Source organism: Phaseolus vulgaris, chromosome 2, assembly GCF_000499845.2.
Source record: "Phaseolus vulgaris cultivar G19833 chromosome 2, P. vulgaris v2.0, whole genome shotgun sequence".
Taxonomy (NCBI): Eukaryota; Viridiplantae; Streptophyta; class Magnoliopsida; order Fabales; family Fabaceae; genus Phaseolus; species Phaseolus vulgaris.
In genome coordinates, this window is record NC_023758.2 from 31733914 (window position 1) to 31752345 (window position 18432).

Here is an 18432-nt window from a genome sequence, read left to right on the forward strand (position 1 = left end):
AATCTTGACGGTTGTATTTGTTAATTTTATATTTTAGTGGTAGTAGATCATTTAATATTTTTCAAAATAGATGGTATCGTTGTAGTATCTAACTAGATAGTTTGATGGAGCAGTTACCGATACGAGTGAGTTGAATCACGTGAAAGTATAAGTTGTTTTTCGGAATCAAAATAAGAAATGAAATTCAAGTAGAAGAATTGTCTTAAAAACATAGCTGAAAGCAAAACCTTTTCAAAATACGAAGAAACAGAGTTAACAGTAGTACTAAAAACAAACAAGAATTTTAAAAAGTTAAAAACTAGAACAATATATAAATAAAAATATTTTTTTTAATATCCGTATAGCAGAACAACTTATAAAAAGAGATAAGTCGTTGACTTGGTTAAAAAAACAAGATTCTAATGGTGTACTTGTCTTTTTTTATTGGGTCCAAAGCCCATCTTCTTGTATTATTATGATAGCAAAATATTGATCGTCAAGTGGTTTGAAAGGTTGGTCTTATGTTCCTTCTGTTTGGTCCGGCAGGTGTGCCTTCTATTTCTTGCTCATGCTTTGGTTTGGTTTTCTTGTTTGAGAGACACATTTCTTCTTTGATGTGGTTTTTTGTTTTGCATGACGCTATTTCGTGAGATTAGGAATTTTTTGTGTTTTATTTTGAAGGTTTGCTTTTATTCAGATTCTTTTTTATATAAGAGTTAGAATACCTTTTATCTTTTGTTTATATTTATATTTATTTATTGTTTATATTTATATTTATTTATTGTTTGCTGATTAAAAAAAACTATAAACATTAAAGATAAATGATCAAATTTTATAGGAACATTTATTAGAGTTTTCTTAATTTTTCTCCTCGTTTACCTTGACATGGAAGACTAAAGTGTGACTAATTTTCTTGTTATTTGATGATGAATTATGACTTTGAATTAGTTAACCAAATACTTTATCCTTCCAAATGAATCTCTTTATATAATTATTGAAAAAAAATAAAAGTATATTGATAGTATTATTTAAAGAGACAATTATTCAATAACGAAGGACTATGAAAAAACATATTTGTCGTGAAATTATAATTTTTCTACATTATTATAGTAAAATTGTTAAGGGGTATAGTTTTATAGGTTGTGAAAATACGAATATTTATAGGGTAATGAAATTTTCACATTCATCCAATAAAAAAACTCACTTCACAGCTCAAAATAATATTTTATTTTTCAATTTAAAATTCTAATATACAATTTCTCTATTATTAAAGTGGATATAATTTTTTTAAGGAGTGTAAAAGGTTTTATTTTCCATATTTATACGATGGTGAAGGTGGGGAAGATAGAATGCAAAAAGAGTGGTGAATGATAATGATGGCCGTTGCAAGACCAAACTCCGCCAACATCGGAGACATGCAGCGCCCATTTGCGTTCTGCGAACATCATAATCAAAATCTTAGGTTATTCAGGAACAACGTTAACGCCACAAAAACACTCCTACTTCAACCCCTCACTGCACCAACATTCATTACTCACATTTCCCGTTTTCAACCTCCCTTGCACATTCCGTTTCTTCTTCTCTTCATCTTCTCCGTTACTTTTTCTTTCTTCTGTTCCCACCTTCAGTATTGCTTAATTCATCAAACCACCACCACCATCATCACACCACCCTGCAAACAAATTCCTAACCTCCTCCCCCCCCAAAAAAAAACCTTCTCTCCCGTGTCAGTGTGCTTGGTTTTGCGCCTTGCCAAGCGTATGATTTTGTCATCTTTTGAATTAGTATTCTACGATTTCGTTATCTCTTTTGTTCATACATAAATCACACTTTTGACCGGATCCTTTACATTGTAAACAATTAGCAGATGCGGCCATAATGGCGGTTGCGGTGACCGTAAAAATTTGTAACGCTGTGGCTGAAACCGCGATCAAACATACCAATTTTCAAAAACATTTTGTCGAAATGATATTGGTTCCCTGTCTGATGGTGTTGTAATTTTCAATTAGGCTATACGAAATCACACTGTGCATGGATTAATTTTTCGCATTACGTTACGTTCTTCCCAATTCCTATTGTTTCAACGTTACGTTACGTTGTTTTTGTAGATTTTGATCAATTGAAGGTGCCGGAATGGAACAGTTCCGGCATATCGGAGAGGTGTTAGGGAGTCTGAAAGCGCTTATGGTTCTGCGCGACGAAATCCAAATCAACCAACGGCAATGCTGTTTGATCCTGGAAATATTCAGTTTGGCGATGGACACGATCGCGGAGGAGATACGGCAGAACCTGAAGCTGGAAGAGAGGAACAGCAAATGGAAGGTTCTGGAATTTCCTCTGAGTGAGTTGTGCAGGGTTTTCAAGGAGGGAGAGCATTACATAAAGCAGTGTTTGGATTCCAAAGGTTGGTTGGGGAAAGCCGTCACCCTCTCTCACCACCGAGACTGCGTGGAGTTCCACATCCACAACCTCCTCTGCTATTTCCCGGCGGTGATCGAGGCCATCGAGATTGCAGGGGAGGTTTCAGGTTTGCACCCGGAGGAGAAGGCAAAGAAGAAGGTGATACTGGATCGGAAGTACGACGTGGAGTGGAACGACCCGGAGCTGTTCCAATGGAGGTTCGGGAAGCAGTACCTGGTCCCGCGCGGCATTTGCAAGAAGTTGGAGAACGCGTGGAGGGAGGACAGGTGGAGGCTCATCGAGGCCATCAGGGACAAGACTCCGAAGGAGGGTGGTTCTGCTGCGTTCAGGAAGAGCGAACGTGGCCTCGCTAATATGCTCCTCAAGAAGCTTCTTAACGGGTCGGAGATCAGCCCGATTGCGGTGCTTGTCGGGTCCAAAGATTACCAGGTGAGACGCCGGTTGGCCCACCTGAGGGACTTCAAGGAAATTCAATGGCTGGGGCAGAGTTTCGCGTTGAGGAACTTTCAAGGGGAGAGAGAAGCGCACCAGGGTGAGGTCTCTTCTCTGCTCTCGCTTTCGCACCCCAACATAGTGCAATACCTTTGCGGGTTTTACGACGAGGTGAAGCAAGAGTTCTCTCTTGTGATGGAGTTGATGAAGAAGGATTTGTGGACTTACATGAGAGAGAATTGTGGTCCCAGGAGGCAGATTCTGTTCTCTGTCCCTGTTGTGGTGGATCTCATGCTTCAGATGGCCAGAGGCATGGAGTACCTTCATTCCCAAAACATTTCTCATGGACAACTTAACCCATTGAATATTCACCTCAAGTCAAGGAACTCCCAAGAGGGTTATTTTCAGGCAAAGGTTGCAGGCTTTGCCTTGTCTTCTGTCAACAATGGTAGTGCTGACACTGGTGCCATTCATGACTTTAGCCCTTTCACTTGGTATGCTCCTGAAGTTCTAACCCGGTTGGAACAAACGCAGAATGTCCTCTGTTCTTCTACAGAGAAAGCCGATGCCTACAGCTTTGGGATGATATGCTTCGAGTTGTTGACAGGGAAAGTGCCTTTTGAAGAAAACCATTTTCAAGGAGACAGAATGGTCCAAAACATCGAAGTCGGTGAGAGACCTTTGTTTCCTTACCATTCCCCGAAATACCTTGTGAGTTTGATCAAGAAGTGCTGGCAAACTGACCCTGCTCAGCGTCCCAGCTTCTCCTCCATCTGTAGGATTTTGCGGTACACCAAAAAGTTCCTTACCATGAACTCAGAGTCCCAAGTCACCAACCCTGAGCTCAACGTTCTTGAGGCTCCTCCTGTTGATTGCTGCGAGATAGAGACAATGTTCCTTAAGAGCTTTTCCACCGAGAGGTCGTCTTGTGTCTCCGCTGTGTCGCAGATACCCTATGAAATGTTTGCTTATAAGGTTGTGGAGAAAGAGAAAATGAATCCCAAAAACAGCGGTACTAAAGATGAGTGCTGCGAGCACCACCGAAAGGATGGGTATAGGAGTGAAAGTGATGAGCCAAGAACACTCTGTGAAGATGATAACGCATTCATAGTGGAAGATCCTCTCCCTCGAACAACCTACCCCACATCAGTTTGTGACGCACGAACTGTTTCCTTTCAAGTGCCCTACAAGAAAACTGTTAGAATAAAGAAGCAAACACATCTAAAGGAAAAAAAGGACCAAGGTCAGTTCACTTATATATATGTATATCGTTTCCAAGGGGTTTTATTCTAAGTGTTCATCACGGTTTCTTTCTAGTGCTCTTGAGAATGAACTTTCATCTTCTTTACGTTAAAAGATCATTCATGCACACCTTGTGTTAAAATATACCAACAAGAGAAAGAAAAGAGAGAAATGTGAATGTGGTAGGTAATATAATACAATATGACAAACACAAAAGAGGCAAAATGAAAGGTGTTCATAGCATGTTTGCTAGCATAATACATATTTTGCTGAATTTGATTGCAAGAAACTAAATGCATATGAAACTGGTTTAAACAGGAACGCCAAAATTGCGGCCGACAAAATCATTACCATCTACATCGAGTCGAGTTTCAAGGACGAGAAAGGTGAATACACCATCACCGGTTCCAAGCAGTTTGAGCCCCAGTAGAAGACGATTTACCCTGGGGTCTGAATCGGATCGCAGCTCTAAAGGGAATCGATCACCATCACCGGCTCAAACGAGGTTGAGCCCCAGTAAAAGACGGCTTACCCTGGGGTCTGAATCGGATCGCAGCTCCAAAGGGAACCGATCACCATCACCATTGCCCATTCCTTCAAGGAAAAAACACGAGGGTAATTTGTCGGATCATAAGGGCAGTTTAAGGTCGAAGAAAGTGGATCAGTCAGCATTAACTAGATATGGTAGGATGACAGATAGTTCAAGGATGAAGTTGAACAAATCTTTGAGCCCGGGAAGAATGAGACGTGCCAACACTGAGACCAATTTGAAGGGGCTCACGCCACCCCGTCCATTGAGCAATGCAGGAACATCCACAAGGAGCAGAAAAAGTGATAATGTCTCAGTTTCGGACAACGGTTCAAGGATGTCAACAGGTAGGTTTTCGCCGTTGGCAGTCACTCCCCCAAGCCCCTTTGAGAAGAAAACAGACAAGCGGTCATCTTTCTGACTCCGAAAGCAGTTTTGTGAAGAAAAGAGGAAGCATGTCACCGTTTGCATCGATCCCTTTGTTATACAACTTGTGGCCATGTCTCAGATTATGGCCCTTTTCACTTTCACGATGACTTGTGGTGGAAGATTCTCACGTGTTTTAGATTATTTGACAAGCCCTTTAGGTAAGGGGTACACTCCCTTAGACGTCGGTTCTTGTTCCTGTTCCATATCACTTAGAAGTGTAGTGAATTTAAAAACTTTCTTCTTATTCAATTTCTGAGAGATGATTTTAAAGATAAAACCGTGACCGAACATCAATACTATCTTTCGAATTTGAGGTAAAACACTCATCAACCTATCTTTCTTAGTTTGCACAGTTCTAGTCCTTTGACTGTTTTGCGTCATTCGAATCTTCCCCACCTTTATATGTTCCTGCTTAAAACGGGCATATCTTATGAGGAAAGTATGGAAGCTCAAAATGTAGCTTGTTAAGGGAAGGTTAGAAGCATAGTTGTATATTGGCAATCTTTTGGAGGTTTCTTGTGTTTTAGGAGAAGAGTTTTTGCATCTCAACTGTTGGTGGAGGGAGATATTTGTATGTATAAATTAGGTTATACTTTCACATCCCTTTAGAAGAAAAATGGTTGGATGTGAAATTATCATGATACTATGAAATTATTGGAGGTTGCCTCTCCAATTCTCTATCCTTTTTATTTCGATCTTCTCAAAATCAAATTAGGATTTCAAATATCTCGATAAAATGATTTATTTTATTAAACAATTTTATTTATAAAATTAGAACAACATTCACTTAAACAAATAAGTATTTATGAAGTTATTATATTAATTCATTTTTAAGCTCTTTGATTTAAGTTTTATTCTATTTATAAAATTGGGACAAACACATGTCTTTATATTTAATCTTATTATTTTTTTGGTTTGACACCATATTTAATCTCTATGAAGGGAAAATTTGTATGAGTTGAATTTTATGTTTAATGCAATTAATATTGAACTTAAAATTATTGGGTTTAATTATTTTGATTTTGTACTGATTTCTTTTTTATAATTATCATATTTTTGGAAGTTTAAGCTTAATCCGATTATGATCTGATGTGGACTTAACCTAAAATATCCTATAAATGATTAAAGATTAAATGTTCTTTTAAATAATAAATAACCTCAATTAAATACGTGTTACGAAATTTTATATAAAAAAAAACATGCAGATTTTGTTTAATTTAAAACTTAATGAATAAATATAAAAGTATTAATGTAGCGTGTTCCCAACTTCCCAATAAAAGTGAAGAAAAAAGAAAGAAAGAAAAGAGTGCATAAACCTGAAGTTATATGCTTTCCATTCATGGCAAAGGATTGATTCATCTTATGATAAACAATCAGTTTTCCTATAAACCCTACAGTTGCTAGTCCTTCATAAATAAATAAAATCTGAAAAGGACAGCAATACAATTTACATTGGCACGGTTAACCTTTGCATAGATACAGGGTACATTCTTCAGCTAATAACCAACTTAGCACCAATGATTTCAACTCTAAAATCTTTAGCCCAATTTAGACAATTTTATGAATAAGTACAGATTCGAATCAAATTTCTACCGAAAGTTAAAATTAAATTACGCACATCAGTTTTAAAAATATTAAATGAGGAAACCGATGCACGTAAATTGATTTTAACTAATAGGAGAAATTTGATTTGTTTTTCTTCTCCAATTAATGTTTGTTGAGAAGTTTCTCTAAAGTGGACCTTAATTAGTATCGAATTCAATCTGCTTCTCGGATTGATCCCAGCGATATTTAAGTATAACAAGCCTTTTCTACATATGACAATGTGAAATTGTGGTTTGGAGTCCGAGTTGCACATGATGATGAATCCAACTACCAAAAAAGATGAGGATTTAGATTGCAGATGTATTTCTCCATTCAATTATGGCTGACATTGAAGCCCTTCTTCTACTTCAAATTATAAAGCCATAGCTGAAGATGTCAAAAGAATTTTTATACGCTCCCAAGGGGTTCATGGGATTGGGCAGAGTGCCTGAGTGACAAGGACAAACTCCAGGAACTCGCAAAACTGTAATTCAGCCATGGGGAGCCTTTTCTTTAAACCATCTGCAACACTTTCACACATCCACTTGAATTGGCTGCAATAAGCATGTCGGATTTCCCTCTCCAGCACACACTTGAAACAAACTGTCCATTGTCATCCTCTGTGTCTTTACCAGAAATGGGATCAATGGACCCAAATTTGTGCGAAGTGATTGGCATGGGAAGCGATCTATAGTAGGAATAAACCTGCAAGAAAACATAATTGTGATGCCTGCACACGCACACAACTTTCTGCTCGATATTTAAAAATTCTGGCCTATTCGCTTTTTTATATTAGTCATTAAATAAATTTTGAATGCAATAAATTACACTGACATTGTAAAATTTCCCGAGGACACAGTTCTTTAGTTTTTCTTTTCTTGCCACTATAGAAACTTCTTTTATCAGAAGACATTATACAATATTTTCAAACATTTAAAAGAGTCCGTGTAATATATACTGTTTTTAAAACAATTAAGGAAGATTAATGTGGGGGTAAGAAAAAAGGAAGGGCGTCATGAGAATTTTGATGAAATCTCAAGGAGAGTTAAGGAAATATATACCTCATTTGTTTCTGAACCACACGCTATATATCCATCAGCCACTGACAGACCCACAAAATTCTGTCAAGAGGGGGGCAGAAGATTTCAGCTAACCAATTTGGAAAACATAAACATGGGCCAGTTCAATGACAAAAACAGATATAATTCCTCAACAGTGAACAAATCATTTTGGTCAAAACCAATATGGATCTCATATAATTGATTTTGATATTCAGATCATCAACCATAATCTAAGTCTCCATTTAACCCCCAAAAAAGTGAAATTTTAAAAGGAATTTGAAAGAGTAACAAACAAGCTTTGCAGACTCTTCATAAACATAGATTCCGCCCAGTGCTATTAAATTTAAAACCAAACCTTTTCGTTGGTGTGTCCTGACAGGGTTAGGCTGCAAGCATTAATGGATGCACCCACAGGAGAGGTTTTATTGAGATCCCAGATCTTCAATGTATTGTCAGTAGAAGCAGAAACAAGTGTTTCAGAGTCCAAGAATTTGACATAGCTAACGGCCTTACGATGGCCAGCCAATACACACCAGGGACTTCTAAGATTGCGAAGATCATAGCAATATGTTGAGTAATCCGCAGATCCAAAGGCCAGTAAATGGGAGGAATGAGAAGAGAATTGAACACAGCAGACATTAGCAACATTCCTGATTGTGCCTAAACAGTTCCTCTGGGAAAAAAAATTATACTGCATAAGCTCTTGATTAATTATTGGGAAGAAATTATCATTCACTCTTTTACAGCATCCTATACTTTTGAAAAGACAATGTGAAGCAAAATGTATCCATTATGAACAACAGGTCTCCACTACAACATTATTTATTTTGAAAAATAAAGATATAAGTGTTGAATATGATTTTAGTCCCAAAAAAAATAACCGCCTCCTTTTGGTCTCTTGTCTATGATAATAAGGGCACATATTACCATATATGATGCACTGATACTTCAATTTGTTTCATGTATCCATATCCGATACTGATACTCTAGTTTACTTCACCAATGCGTATCTATGAAGAACCCAAACCCATGAACAAATATTTTTATGATGATAATGATTTACAGTTTTTTATTTTTATTTTGACAATGTCCAAGAAATGTAATTCGAATTTAAATCTGCACAATTGCAATTATATATTTATTATGTTCTAAATTTTTTTATACATTTTGAACAAAGCATATGTCAAGCAGAACATCCTCTACTTTTAAAATAAGCATATCGTCATATCGCATACGCCTTGCATTGTATCCGATCTGCGTTTCATATTTGTGCATCATAGATTACCATAAATGAGGAACCAAAAAGAAATGATTATATCTAGTTACTAAAATCAAACATAAATGAGGAACCAAAAAGAAATGATTATATCTAGTTACTAAAATCAAACATGGCCTTATTTGTAAGGACTAAAATTACATTTAACACAACATAAAACAATTTAACAGAAACCTTTCTTCATACAAAAAATCTTACATTCATCTTCTTGATACGAGTACAGAAAGCTGTGATCAAGGTCTTTTACTTTAAGGGGGAAATTTGCAGATGTGAGCATGGGTCAGGTTTGAGGAAATTTTGGACCCAAACCAAGGGTATCAAATTAATATTCAGATAAAAATAGTCAGGCTAATTTTTGAATCACGAACCATAATTTATAATAATCAAATAATAGGCTTTGAAGACAATGAAAAATAAATTAAAATATATCATATAGCCAATATATGGAGTTCAATGTAACAACTTAAAATTAAATTAACCATAAAACAAAACAATTAGTTTATCTAAGCTTGTAAAGTCTCTATTTTGAAAGAATGAAAACAAAGAAATGAAACAGACAAAGAGAGTGCGTGCAGTGAATGAATAAGTCGCCGAGGAATTATAAAATAGGATAAGTTCATAAGTACTCTTTCAATTCCTCTTCATTTAACCATTTAAGCTTATATGACTTTACAATTTTTTTCATGAGAATTGGTAAAAGAAAGTATAAAAGAAGAAATAATGAGTTGCTAAATTGTATACTTCTTACTAAATATTGATGAAACGAAATTGCACCAACTCATTCATAGACCATGACATTCAAAGTCATTCGAGATTTATCTTATGATATGAATAGGTAGCTAGCCGAATTGCACATAATCTTACAATTCTAACAACATTGATTCAAACTTTTTTGAAAAGGTTCGGTTCAGGTCAGGTTTGAAATTTCCAAACCTACTACTCAACCCTATTACTACGAGTTTATCTATTTTCAAACGCATGAACCCAACCCTAGCTGAAATTTTTAACACGGGTGGGTCAGCCAGTCCAGGATCAACCCAAATGAACAGTGAATATAAAAAATTACAATATTCATGCTATGTTACAAGAAAAGCTAAAAAAGAAACAAAAATTCAAATACATTGTAACTCTAGTTTCTTTCTTCCTTACCAATTTGAAATCAAGCAAAATCTGCACACCCACATGCTTACATGCATATGTACTGTATATGTGTGTGTTTGCACATGAAAAGGAGGTTTACCTCACTGATGCTCCACAGCTTGACAGTACAATCATCACTTCCACTGGCAAACTTCGTAGGGCATACAACAGAGAAGTCAACAGACCAAGCCCTCTTCTCGTGTTCAGTGAATTGAGAAAATTCTTGGCCTGTACTTGCATCCCATAACTGAAAATGCATCAAATTACAAAATGCCCTGACTAATGCAGGAAGTAAAAGCATGTGCAGCTGTCAAAAAATTGGTTACACTCTCTCAGAACCCAACCCCCCGCCCCCTAAAAAAATCATTTCCCAGTGATAATGGGCCCAGGTGTTTACAATCAAGTGAATGAATGCCATTCTATATTTAAGTAAATGGTGATCACCAGTCTCTATGTAATGCTATATAATATGTTATGCACAAACCACATGTATTTCGGCAAAAGTGCATACATTCCACGTAATGAGTATGATTCAGGTAGTGCTGCAACAGTAGCACAAAGTCGCGGCAGAAAATGACATTATTTGAGAATATCATAGAAGAAAAGATCGAGGACAGCCATCAAGAAAACTATTTATTCTTTCATTTCTTTTTAAAAATCCACAAATGTAAAGTCTTAGTATCTATGTTTTTGCTAGTGCATGAATGAAAACTTTATAAGGATAAAGGTATCAGCATGTGCACAACCACACATGATTTTACCTTCAAATTATAACTTTCTATGAATGCATAGTATTTAATAATAAAACAAAAGTATCCCAAGTATTCTAAATTGTTCTATCCATGTATACGTATTATAAATACTCATCTCTAGATTCCAATTTCACAAGGTAAAACTTTTAGGAGTTATGAACCCAGATCACTTGGAAAAAGACATCCCTAGAAACTTCAGATTTAAATCATAACTGTATATGCAAGTTAAAAAGTCAGGGAAACAGCTATGATAAAATCAAGGCATTAACACGTCACTAATTAAATTGCTAGAGATACAATATGAAGCTGTTCATGTCTTTACCTAACAGATTATGCTTTAAGGACAATTAGTTAATCACAAGGCATTAGAGTCTATATGACAAAGTGGTCTAGAGTCTGATCCTTGTCTCACCGCTTTTTTTAATAAAAATTGAATTTCAGCACAAGGTAGGGGAGCTTGTGCGTTATCTATGATTTAAGCCCAAAGGACTCTGGATAAGTGGGTTTGTTTGAGAAATAAATGTTATATAAAATCATTCATTAGTCTTCTGCTACTAGCACAAACTTTAGGGATAAGTTGTTTTAGTCATGACACAACTGATTAAAAAACTAGATGTTAGATTCCAAACAAGACCACCAATTTGAGAAAATAATTATCTATTGGGCAGAGATTTAGCCAGAATATTCTAGGGGAAAAAGTGAGTAGACCTTCTAAGGCAAACTATTTCAGTTTGAACCAAAAAAAACATCAATTCCGTAGAAGTAATGGATGAATATAGCAAAGAACATCTTCCAATAATCAAATAATGGTTCAAAGAGTGTCTTATGCAAAACATACCTTGACTATACCATCATAATCTGTAGACGCAAGATAGTTTTTAATATAGTTATTCCAGCAAACACAGCTGAGTTTTGATCTGTTTGACATCTCAACCACGGGGTAATGGATATCAACAGAGTCATTGCAAAGTGCACTAAACTCAAATATTTTTATTTTCTTAGATATCCCAGCTGAGGCAAAGTAATCTGCATCCCGATCAAAGCTTAAAGAGCAAATGACATTTGCAGGATTGTTAAAATCAGCATTTCTTAGTACACCCAGCACTTCAAACTTGCAATAACGTGCATACTTGCACAAACCATCAAAGAATGTCCCTAAAGTATCTTTCCTTTTAGGTTGTTCCTCACTTTTTTGGGCCACGTGCCAGTTCTCACGATTTCTTAGTACATCTTTATCAGGGTGACTTGAGGCATCTGTTTCAGAAAGCTGAAGTTTGGATCTCATGGAAAAATAAGCACTTTCAAGATGGCATATATTTCTCATCAATCTCACTTCATTTGACTTAGAGATGGGGGATATTGAGGGCAGCATTTCTAAACTTAAAGAGTCCTTCTTAAGAGGCATAATCTCTTTCTGAGAAGAGTAGTCATTCTGCAAGCCAGAGGACACCAAGGAATTTCTTGAGTCGTGTCTCCTGTCCACCTCTCCTATATCTGATTCCAAGCACTTGATTTCTTCTGCCAATTTGAAAGCACTGTTCTGCTTCTGCTCTTTTAACAAAACAAGGAAATGCAATAACAATTCTGATTCTGCATCTTCTTGGTCAATACTTGATGAAAGTTCCTCACTAAAAAACTCTTGCAATCCATTAATCAATTCAGACTGAAGGATTTCCCTGTTATGCAACAGAAGTTATAACTTTAGGGAATCATATCAATAGAGTATAACTCCGGGTTTGAAGTCCATATTTTAAGAACTAAAAGCATATTAACCAAAACACTAATAAATATGTACTCAAGGACAGAAAGAGAAGAATATCAAATTTAAAAATTCTCTGAATGATTTTGATGAGTACAAAACTAGTCACTCATAAATGCAACATGCATTGAATATTGCAGAGGGCAAAAATTAACAGTGGAACACTGGAATATATCTAAAACACAGAAAAAGAAAATTACTCTAAAAGAAAGAAATTATAGCATCGCTCAGAGAGCTTAGGACACAAACAAGATGCTAAAAATTCCTTCTAGATTATGATTCCCTTACCCTGGTTCCCTTCCTAATAAATCAGAAGTTCCTCTCTCCCTCCTTCACCTCACGCATAACTACCAACCATATACCTTCTCAAAAAACATGTCCCTCTTCCTCCTGCAATAAATTTTCCAAATGCATTTTGTGTGACTAAAATGATCAAAAGATTAGATCATTTATTCCCCTTAGCCTTGTAACATTCAATGCAACCTCCTATGTTTCAAATTTTTCAATGCAGATGCAATTTAAAAACAAACATGTTTATTAAGTTTGTAGTTAGTAATATTGAAGGGATAGAGAAGAAATATCAGAGAACAAATATTTCAAGTCTATCTATAATACTTCAGAGACAATTTTTTATAAATAATATGAGAAAAATGTGGCTGCCATTGCCTAGTCATATGGGAATTATGTTTTTATTATTGAGTTATAAAGTAAGTTTCTTCACGGCTTTCATCTTGTTAGTTAAGTCAAACACTTAGTTAATAAGGCCTATACATAATACAACATCCAAATTAACCCACCGGTGGGGGAGAGGAGATTTGAGCAAAGATCTTATGATGAGTGATAACACAGATAATCACATGAGAGTTGATTCATGAGCCTAACAATGACAAATGTTATGCATATGCTTATACCTCTTTGAACAACAACATAAACGGCATGCCATGGTTTCATTACACAATATACATTCTTCCATCTACAACATTCATCCAAAAAAGCAATGAAAAAAAGTGAGATACGTATATCAGATGTTTGTGAAATCCTTTTTTCATATAATGATTTAATTTAATCAGATATTAACAATGATAGACAATATTTCCAGTACTACCTTGTTGTTGGACGTGAGGACGATTCTGGATGGAGCAGCCAAAGACAAAAGCCAGCTTCCTTAGGGTTTTCTGATAGGAAAATTGGAGGAAGAATCCTATGTCGAAGATCAGACATTGCTGCAATATGTGTTCTTTCAGAGTCAAAATGACCAAGTAACTGAAAAATTGACCCAAGTAAAATCAGCAGCTGAACTTGCTATGCATCAAATTGCTTCCAGTTATACCAATTATTTAATTTTAGTGACCGGAAAGAATTTCACTAAACTCCCGCACTAGTTTTTTATTCAGCCTGAAATGAGGCAGCCACTTTGCAAAGAAATGTACTTTAATATCTGGGTTTGAGCCTTGCTAAGAAGATATCAGTAAAGTGAAGAAAAAAAAAAGAGAGAAAAACTAATAAGTTTCCAAATCAACACTAATACTAAAAAGCCAAGTTGAGCTGATGTATACAGACCAAAGCTTATTTCAATGTGTACTTCACAAGTTCATACCATAGAAACATGTTTCAATTTTGAGGAATAAACACTATAAAAGAATGCATGAAAATTGCATTATAAATGGAAGCATCATGAACTTGTCTACACACCTCAAAAAGGAGGACACCAAGACAGTAGATATTTGATGATGTTGTGTAACCTCCCTCAGGACTTGTGTACCATTTATTTTCAAATTTTTCACATGATGTCAATGGAATTTGACCTGCATTAGATACATGAGGGATGCTAGACATTCTTCCAATGTTATATTTAGAAAATTGGGGATCTTCCTCATATTCATTGTAAAAATCTTGTGGTCCGCTATGAAGTTTCCTATCACTTGCAGTTTCAAGACCCAAGTCACCACCGGTAACTCTCAAATTCTCATTAAGCCGTTGCTTCTTTGACCCTAAATCATGAGAGGGATATGTTACTTGCTCTGACAGTCTTTTTCTAACAACAGAACTATCTACGTGGACAACTTCAGAATTTACAACACCATCCACCATTCGTTTTTGAACAGGTAAACCAAGGTACATGACTTGGTTTGATGGTGACAATTTAATATAAGATGGACACAGGTTATGCAATGCAACTCCCTGAGAGTGAGAGTTGTCCACCAAATCCACAATCTTCCTAAATATATTCAAACTTTCCACTTTGCTAGTTTTGTGGTGCCCATGTTTCAGCCATTCTCTCAAAGTCACACCATTACATTCAGACCTGCCAGATCTAGGCATAGCACCACATTGAGAAGAAAAATTTGTAGTTTTGGAACCATAGCCCACAGATTGATTAGAGTTCAAGTGAGTAACAATACCAGTCTTCATCTGTTTCTGATCAGTACCAGTGTTATTCTTCATCTGATTCTGATCTGTGCCAATGCTAATCTTCATCGGATTCTGATCTGTGCCAATGCCAATCTTCATCTGATTCTGATCTGTGCCAATGCCAATCTTCATCTGATTCTGATCTGTGCCAATGCTGGTCCTAGTTTGATTCTGATCAGTGCCAATGCTGGTCCTCGTCTGATTCTGCAGTGTGCCAATGCTGGTTCTCATCTGATTCTGTTCTGTGGCAATGTTAGTCTTCATCCGGTTTTGCTCTCTAGACTGAACACAGAAGGCATCATACGACGGACCTTTATAGACAATACCCTTACCCTTCAGTGTATTTTTTATGAAAAACTCTGCAAATCCTGATTGGGATATAATTTTTGTCCGTATTCCTTGACGAACATCACCTGCACCCTCTTTATTTTCAGCGGCTGCCAAGTGCTCCATGACATTGCTCTGGCCATCACTGAGAGATTTTCTGGCCAGCATCTCTGGGAAAGATGAGGATCCAATATCCTCCCGAGCACTGGATGTGGCCTGAACACTGTTTCTAGTTCCAATATCACTTAGTGAATTTCCAACTCCTGAATTACTTGCTCCCTGATAAAAATTCTGCCAATGGTTCAGCCGATTAAACATTTGCCCTCGGTTGTTTGATGTACCAATATCCAAACTTGAGCCATTGTAACTTTTTACTGTTAATTCTTCGACCATAGCATCACCATCATCCATAAAAAGGCTTACACCAGGATGCTGTGATGTATCTGCATGGTCAATACCTTCAACTACATTTTTACCATGTAGAACATCATCATATTCCCGAGGTGGTAAGTGCGAGTAGTCCTGCTTAACAGGGATACGGGCTTCTTGGGATTGCAAGATTTTTCGGCATTCCGTGTGAGGTAAATCTTTGTTCTGGCGCTGCGAATCCTCAGCAACCTCCAATTGTGTTGCCTCATCGACCAATTCTTCATCCATGCTGTAGCTTTAAGTTCAACAATCACATATCCACAGCAGCAAATCTATCAATCAAAACAAAACACAAACAAAAACTGCTTACAAACAACATCGACCAATCTGCCAAATAAATTTAAAAAACGCGTCATTAAATATTCATTAATTACCATTTATAGTTACAATCAGAATAGAATAAAAAGAAATACATGCTATGCAATTTGCAGATTCGGAAAGTGAAATTCCAAAAAATAAAGAGAACAATGGACATGATTATTATAACCTCGCAGGTGAATCTCATTTCAATTACAGAAAATAAAAAAGCATAATAAACAATTAAACATGCGAAAACGATGAAGGTGGAAGAGATAAGCATGTAAGTAATGGAATTAAATTGAGGAGCAGAAAAAAGCGCGAGAAAGGAAAAGTTAGGTGGAAGCTAAGGGAGTGGCAGAGAAGAGAACTTACAGAAAAGCGATTCTGTGGTGAGAGGTAAAGTCGGTGATACCAAACTATAGAGGGAAAGAAGAAGGAAATAAAAGTAGAAGTTGTGTTCTGACAATACAGACCCAGTGGTATTGGCTAATAACAATGGAATCATGAAGAATGAATGAACAAGTGAATTCAAGATAACGGTGCAAGCCTTCATTATTGAATCCGCCCGTACTCACTCGACCCGACCCGACCCGACTACCTGTTCATCTTTCCATCGTTATTAAATAATATCATACATAAAATTTAAATATATTTTAACTAATCTCTTGTTATGAATTAAAAAAAATTAATTTTGTATCAAGTATTCAAAGTGAAAGTTATACTGGTTATTTGGTGATTTTAGTTTTAAGTTCAAAATTATAATAATTGATTGTTTTCTAAACAAAACTGTTTATTCTATGTTTTTAATATAATATTAATTCATAAAATTTAAGAATTATTTGGTTTGAGACAAATATTTTCTATTTTTTTAATTCCAAAAATATATACCTTTTGTTTCTTATTTTAAAATTTTCAGAACAAATAGTACAAATATTTTAAAATTTAAAATAAAAAATAACACTCATTTCTCTATTCACTTTTTCTACTTTTTATTTATTTTCTTATTGGTCATATTTATTCCCGTGTCTTTTTTTTTTGTAAGAAAAATTCGCAGTTTATTGAAATAGATATCTCTATAACGATTACACTTTTTTATGTACTATTTAGTTACTTTATTAATCAAAATATCACAATATTATATTTTATTATATTTTCTAATCAGCTTTGGCTACTTGCAATGCTTGCAATAAATTTCCAGAATCCTTATATTTATTCTATCATTGTAAAAAAAAATTACATTAATCAATTAAAAATCACTTTAAATATTATTATTATGACAATTTATAATTGAATACGAGTGTAAAAAAACAGAAGCGCGTTGTAATCAATTTCTCTATATATTATATAAATCAGTTTTATATCGTAACGGTGTAAAATAAACTTGTAATATTATTTTATAATAGCTCTCACTTTATTAGATAAATTTAACAATTAAAAAAATGTTGAATTTCTTTATTACGTAATAAAATGATTCTTACTAAAATTATAATTGAAAAAAAATTATAGCTAATTTTTTTTTTGTCTTTTAATCAATCATTGTTTTTTTTAAGTGTTATTCCTATTTTGAACTCAAATTAAAAAATAGTATTGTTAGGGTCAATCATTTTATTTAAAATATTGTTTGTATTATTTGTTTTAAAAATTGATACACAGTTTATTTTTAAAATGCACATCAATGGATTGGAGAAGATTTGGAGAGGAAAGAGTAATATAAATTATAATTGATTTCGACTTGTAAACAACTAGGTACTAAAAATTATATTTTTTAAATAATATGTTTTTAATATTTTAAAAGACCTTTTTCATAAATACAATTTTCGGTTGATTTGACTATTAAATGAATTATTTATTTCTACAAACAAAATTAGCATAAAATATCAAATCGAATTCACATCTTGATTTTGCGTTCCCCACTTTAGAAAAAAAACGACAAATGGCAATGGATGTTCCACGTAGATTCACTTTAGAGTGCTACAGGCCCAAAACAGAAGGCAAGCATCGTCGTCCACTAATCTGTGATATTTTCTGTTTTAAGGTTCCAATTTTTCTGTCATTGTCAAGAACATGTTTGCAAGGGTTTTCTATAAACGGTAACACCATTGTACGGAAAGTAATAGCACCAACCCAATACCACAGTTAATGTCCACAATACTTTATATTAAAAGTTAAAATGTTCTAGGTTAAGGTTATATTTGTTTGGTTCTTTTTACAGAGTAATTTGTTTCTTTTGGAAAAGGAAACAGGAAGCACGTAAAAATTATATTAAAGCTATTTGATAATGAAAAATTAAAAAATATTTTTTTTTCATATAAATTAGTAAGAAAGAGGTATACCTTTCAGAAAACAAAAAAAATGGATGA

At 35.1% G+C, this 18432-nt stretch overlaps 2 protein-coding genes across 4 annotated transcripts; one reads left to right on the forward strand and one right to left on the reverse strand.

Moving 5' to 3' along the window:
- The first annotated feature begins 1310 nt into the window (after positions 1 to 1310).
- On the forward strand, positions 1311 to 5711 carry LOC137811468 (uncharacterized). Of its 2 annotated transcripts, XM_068613241.1 has the most exons (3): positions 1311 to 1737; positions 2088 to 4075; positions 4393 to 5711. In XM_068613241.1, exons 2-3 carry the CDS (start codon positions 2113 to 2115, stop codon positions 5022 to 5024), a joined length of 2595 nt encoding a protein of 864 aa, XP_068469342.1. In that variant the 5' UTR covers positions 1311 to 1737; positions 2088 to 2112; the 3' UTR covers positions 5025 to 5711. The 2 variants fall into 2 exon arrangements, with proteins under 2 accessions (XP_068469342.1, XP_068469341.1); XM_068613240.1 differs by having other exon boundaries at positions 1326 to 4075.
- Positions 5712 to 6339: 628 nt separating this feature from the next.
- LOC137811469 (protein SPA1-RELATED 2-like) lies at positions 6340 to 16687 on the reverse strand. Of its 2 annotated transcripts, none has more exons than XM_068613242.1 (8): positions 16445 to 16687; positions 14297 to 16044; positions 13710 to 13867; positions 11684 to 12521; positions 10194 to 10340; positions 8033 to 8350; positions 7678 to 7737; positions 6340 to 7321 (listed from the first exon to the last, which is right to left on the reverse strand). In XM_068613242.1, the coding sequence occupies exons 2-8, from the start codon at positions 15998 to 16000 to the stop codon at positions 7130 to 7132; spliced, it is 3417 nt and encodes a 1138-aa protein (XP_068469343.1). In that variant the 5' UTR covers positions 16001 to 16044; positions 16445 to 16687; the 3' UTR covers positions 6340 to 7129. The 2 variants fall into 2 exon arrangements, with proteins under 2 accessions (XP_068469343.1, XP_068469344.1); XM_068613243.1 differs by having other exon boundaries at positions 14297 to 16099; positions 16445 to 16585.
- Between the last annotated feature and the right edge of the window lie 1745 nt (positions 16688 to 18432).

Excerpts from the sequence above, each read along its gene's own strand:
- LOC137811468 (XM_068613241.1), top strand. The coding sequence starts at position 2,113 with ATGGAACAGTTCCGGCATATCGGAGAGGTGTTAGGGAGTCTGAAAGCG. Across the intron at positions 4,076-4,392 it reads AAAGGAAAAAAAGGACCAAG|GAACGCCAAAATTGCGGCCG; the intron begins GTCAGTTCACTT and ends TGGTTTAAACAG.
- LOC137811469 (XM_068613242.1), bottom strand. The coding sequence starts at position 16,000 with ATGGATGAAGAATTGGTCGATGAGGCAACACAATTGGAGGTTGCTGAG. Across the intron at positions 13,868-14,296 it reads TTGGTGTCCTCCTTTTTGAG|TTACTTGGTCATTTTGACTC; the intron begins GTGTGTAGACAA and ends TCAATTTTTCAG. Across the intron at positions 8,351-10,193 it reads AGCTGTGGAGCATCAGTGAG|AGGAACTGTTTAGGCACAAT; the intron begins GTAAACCTCCTT and ends TTTTTTTCCCAG.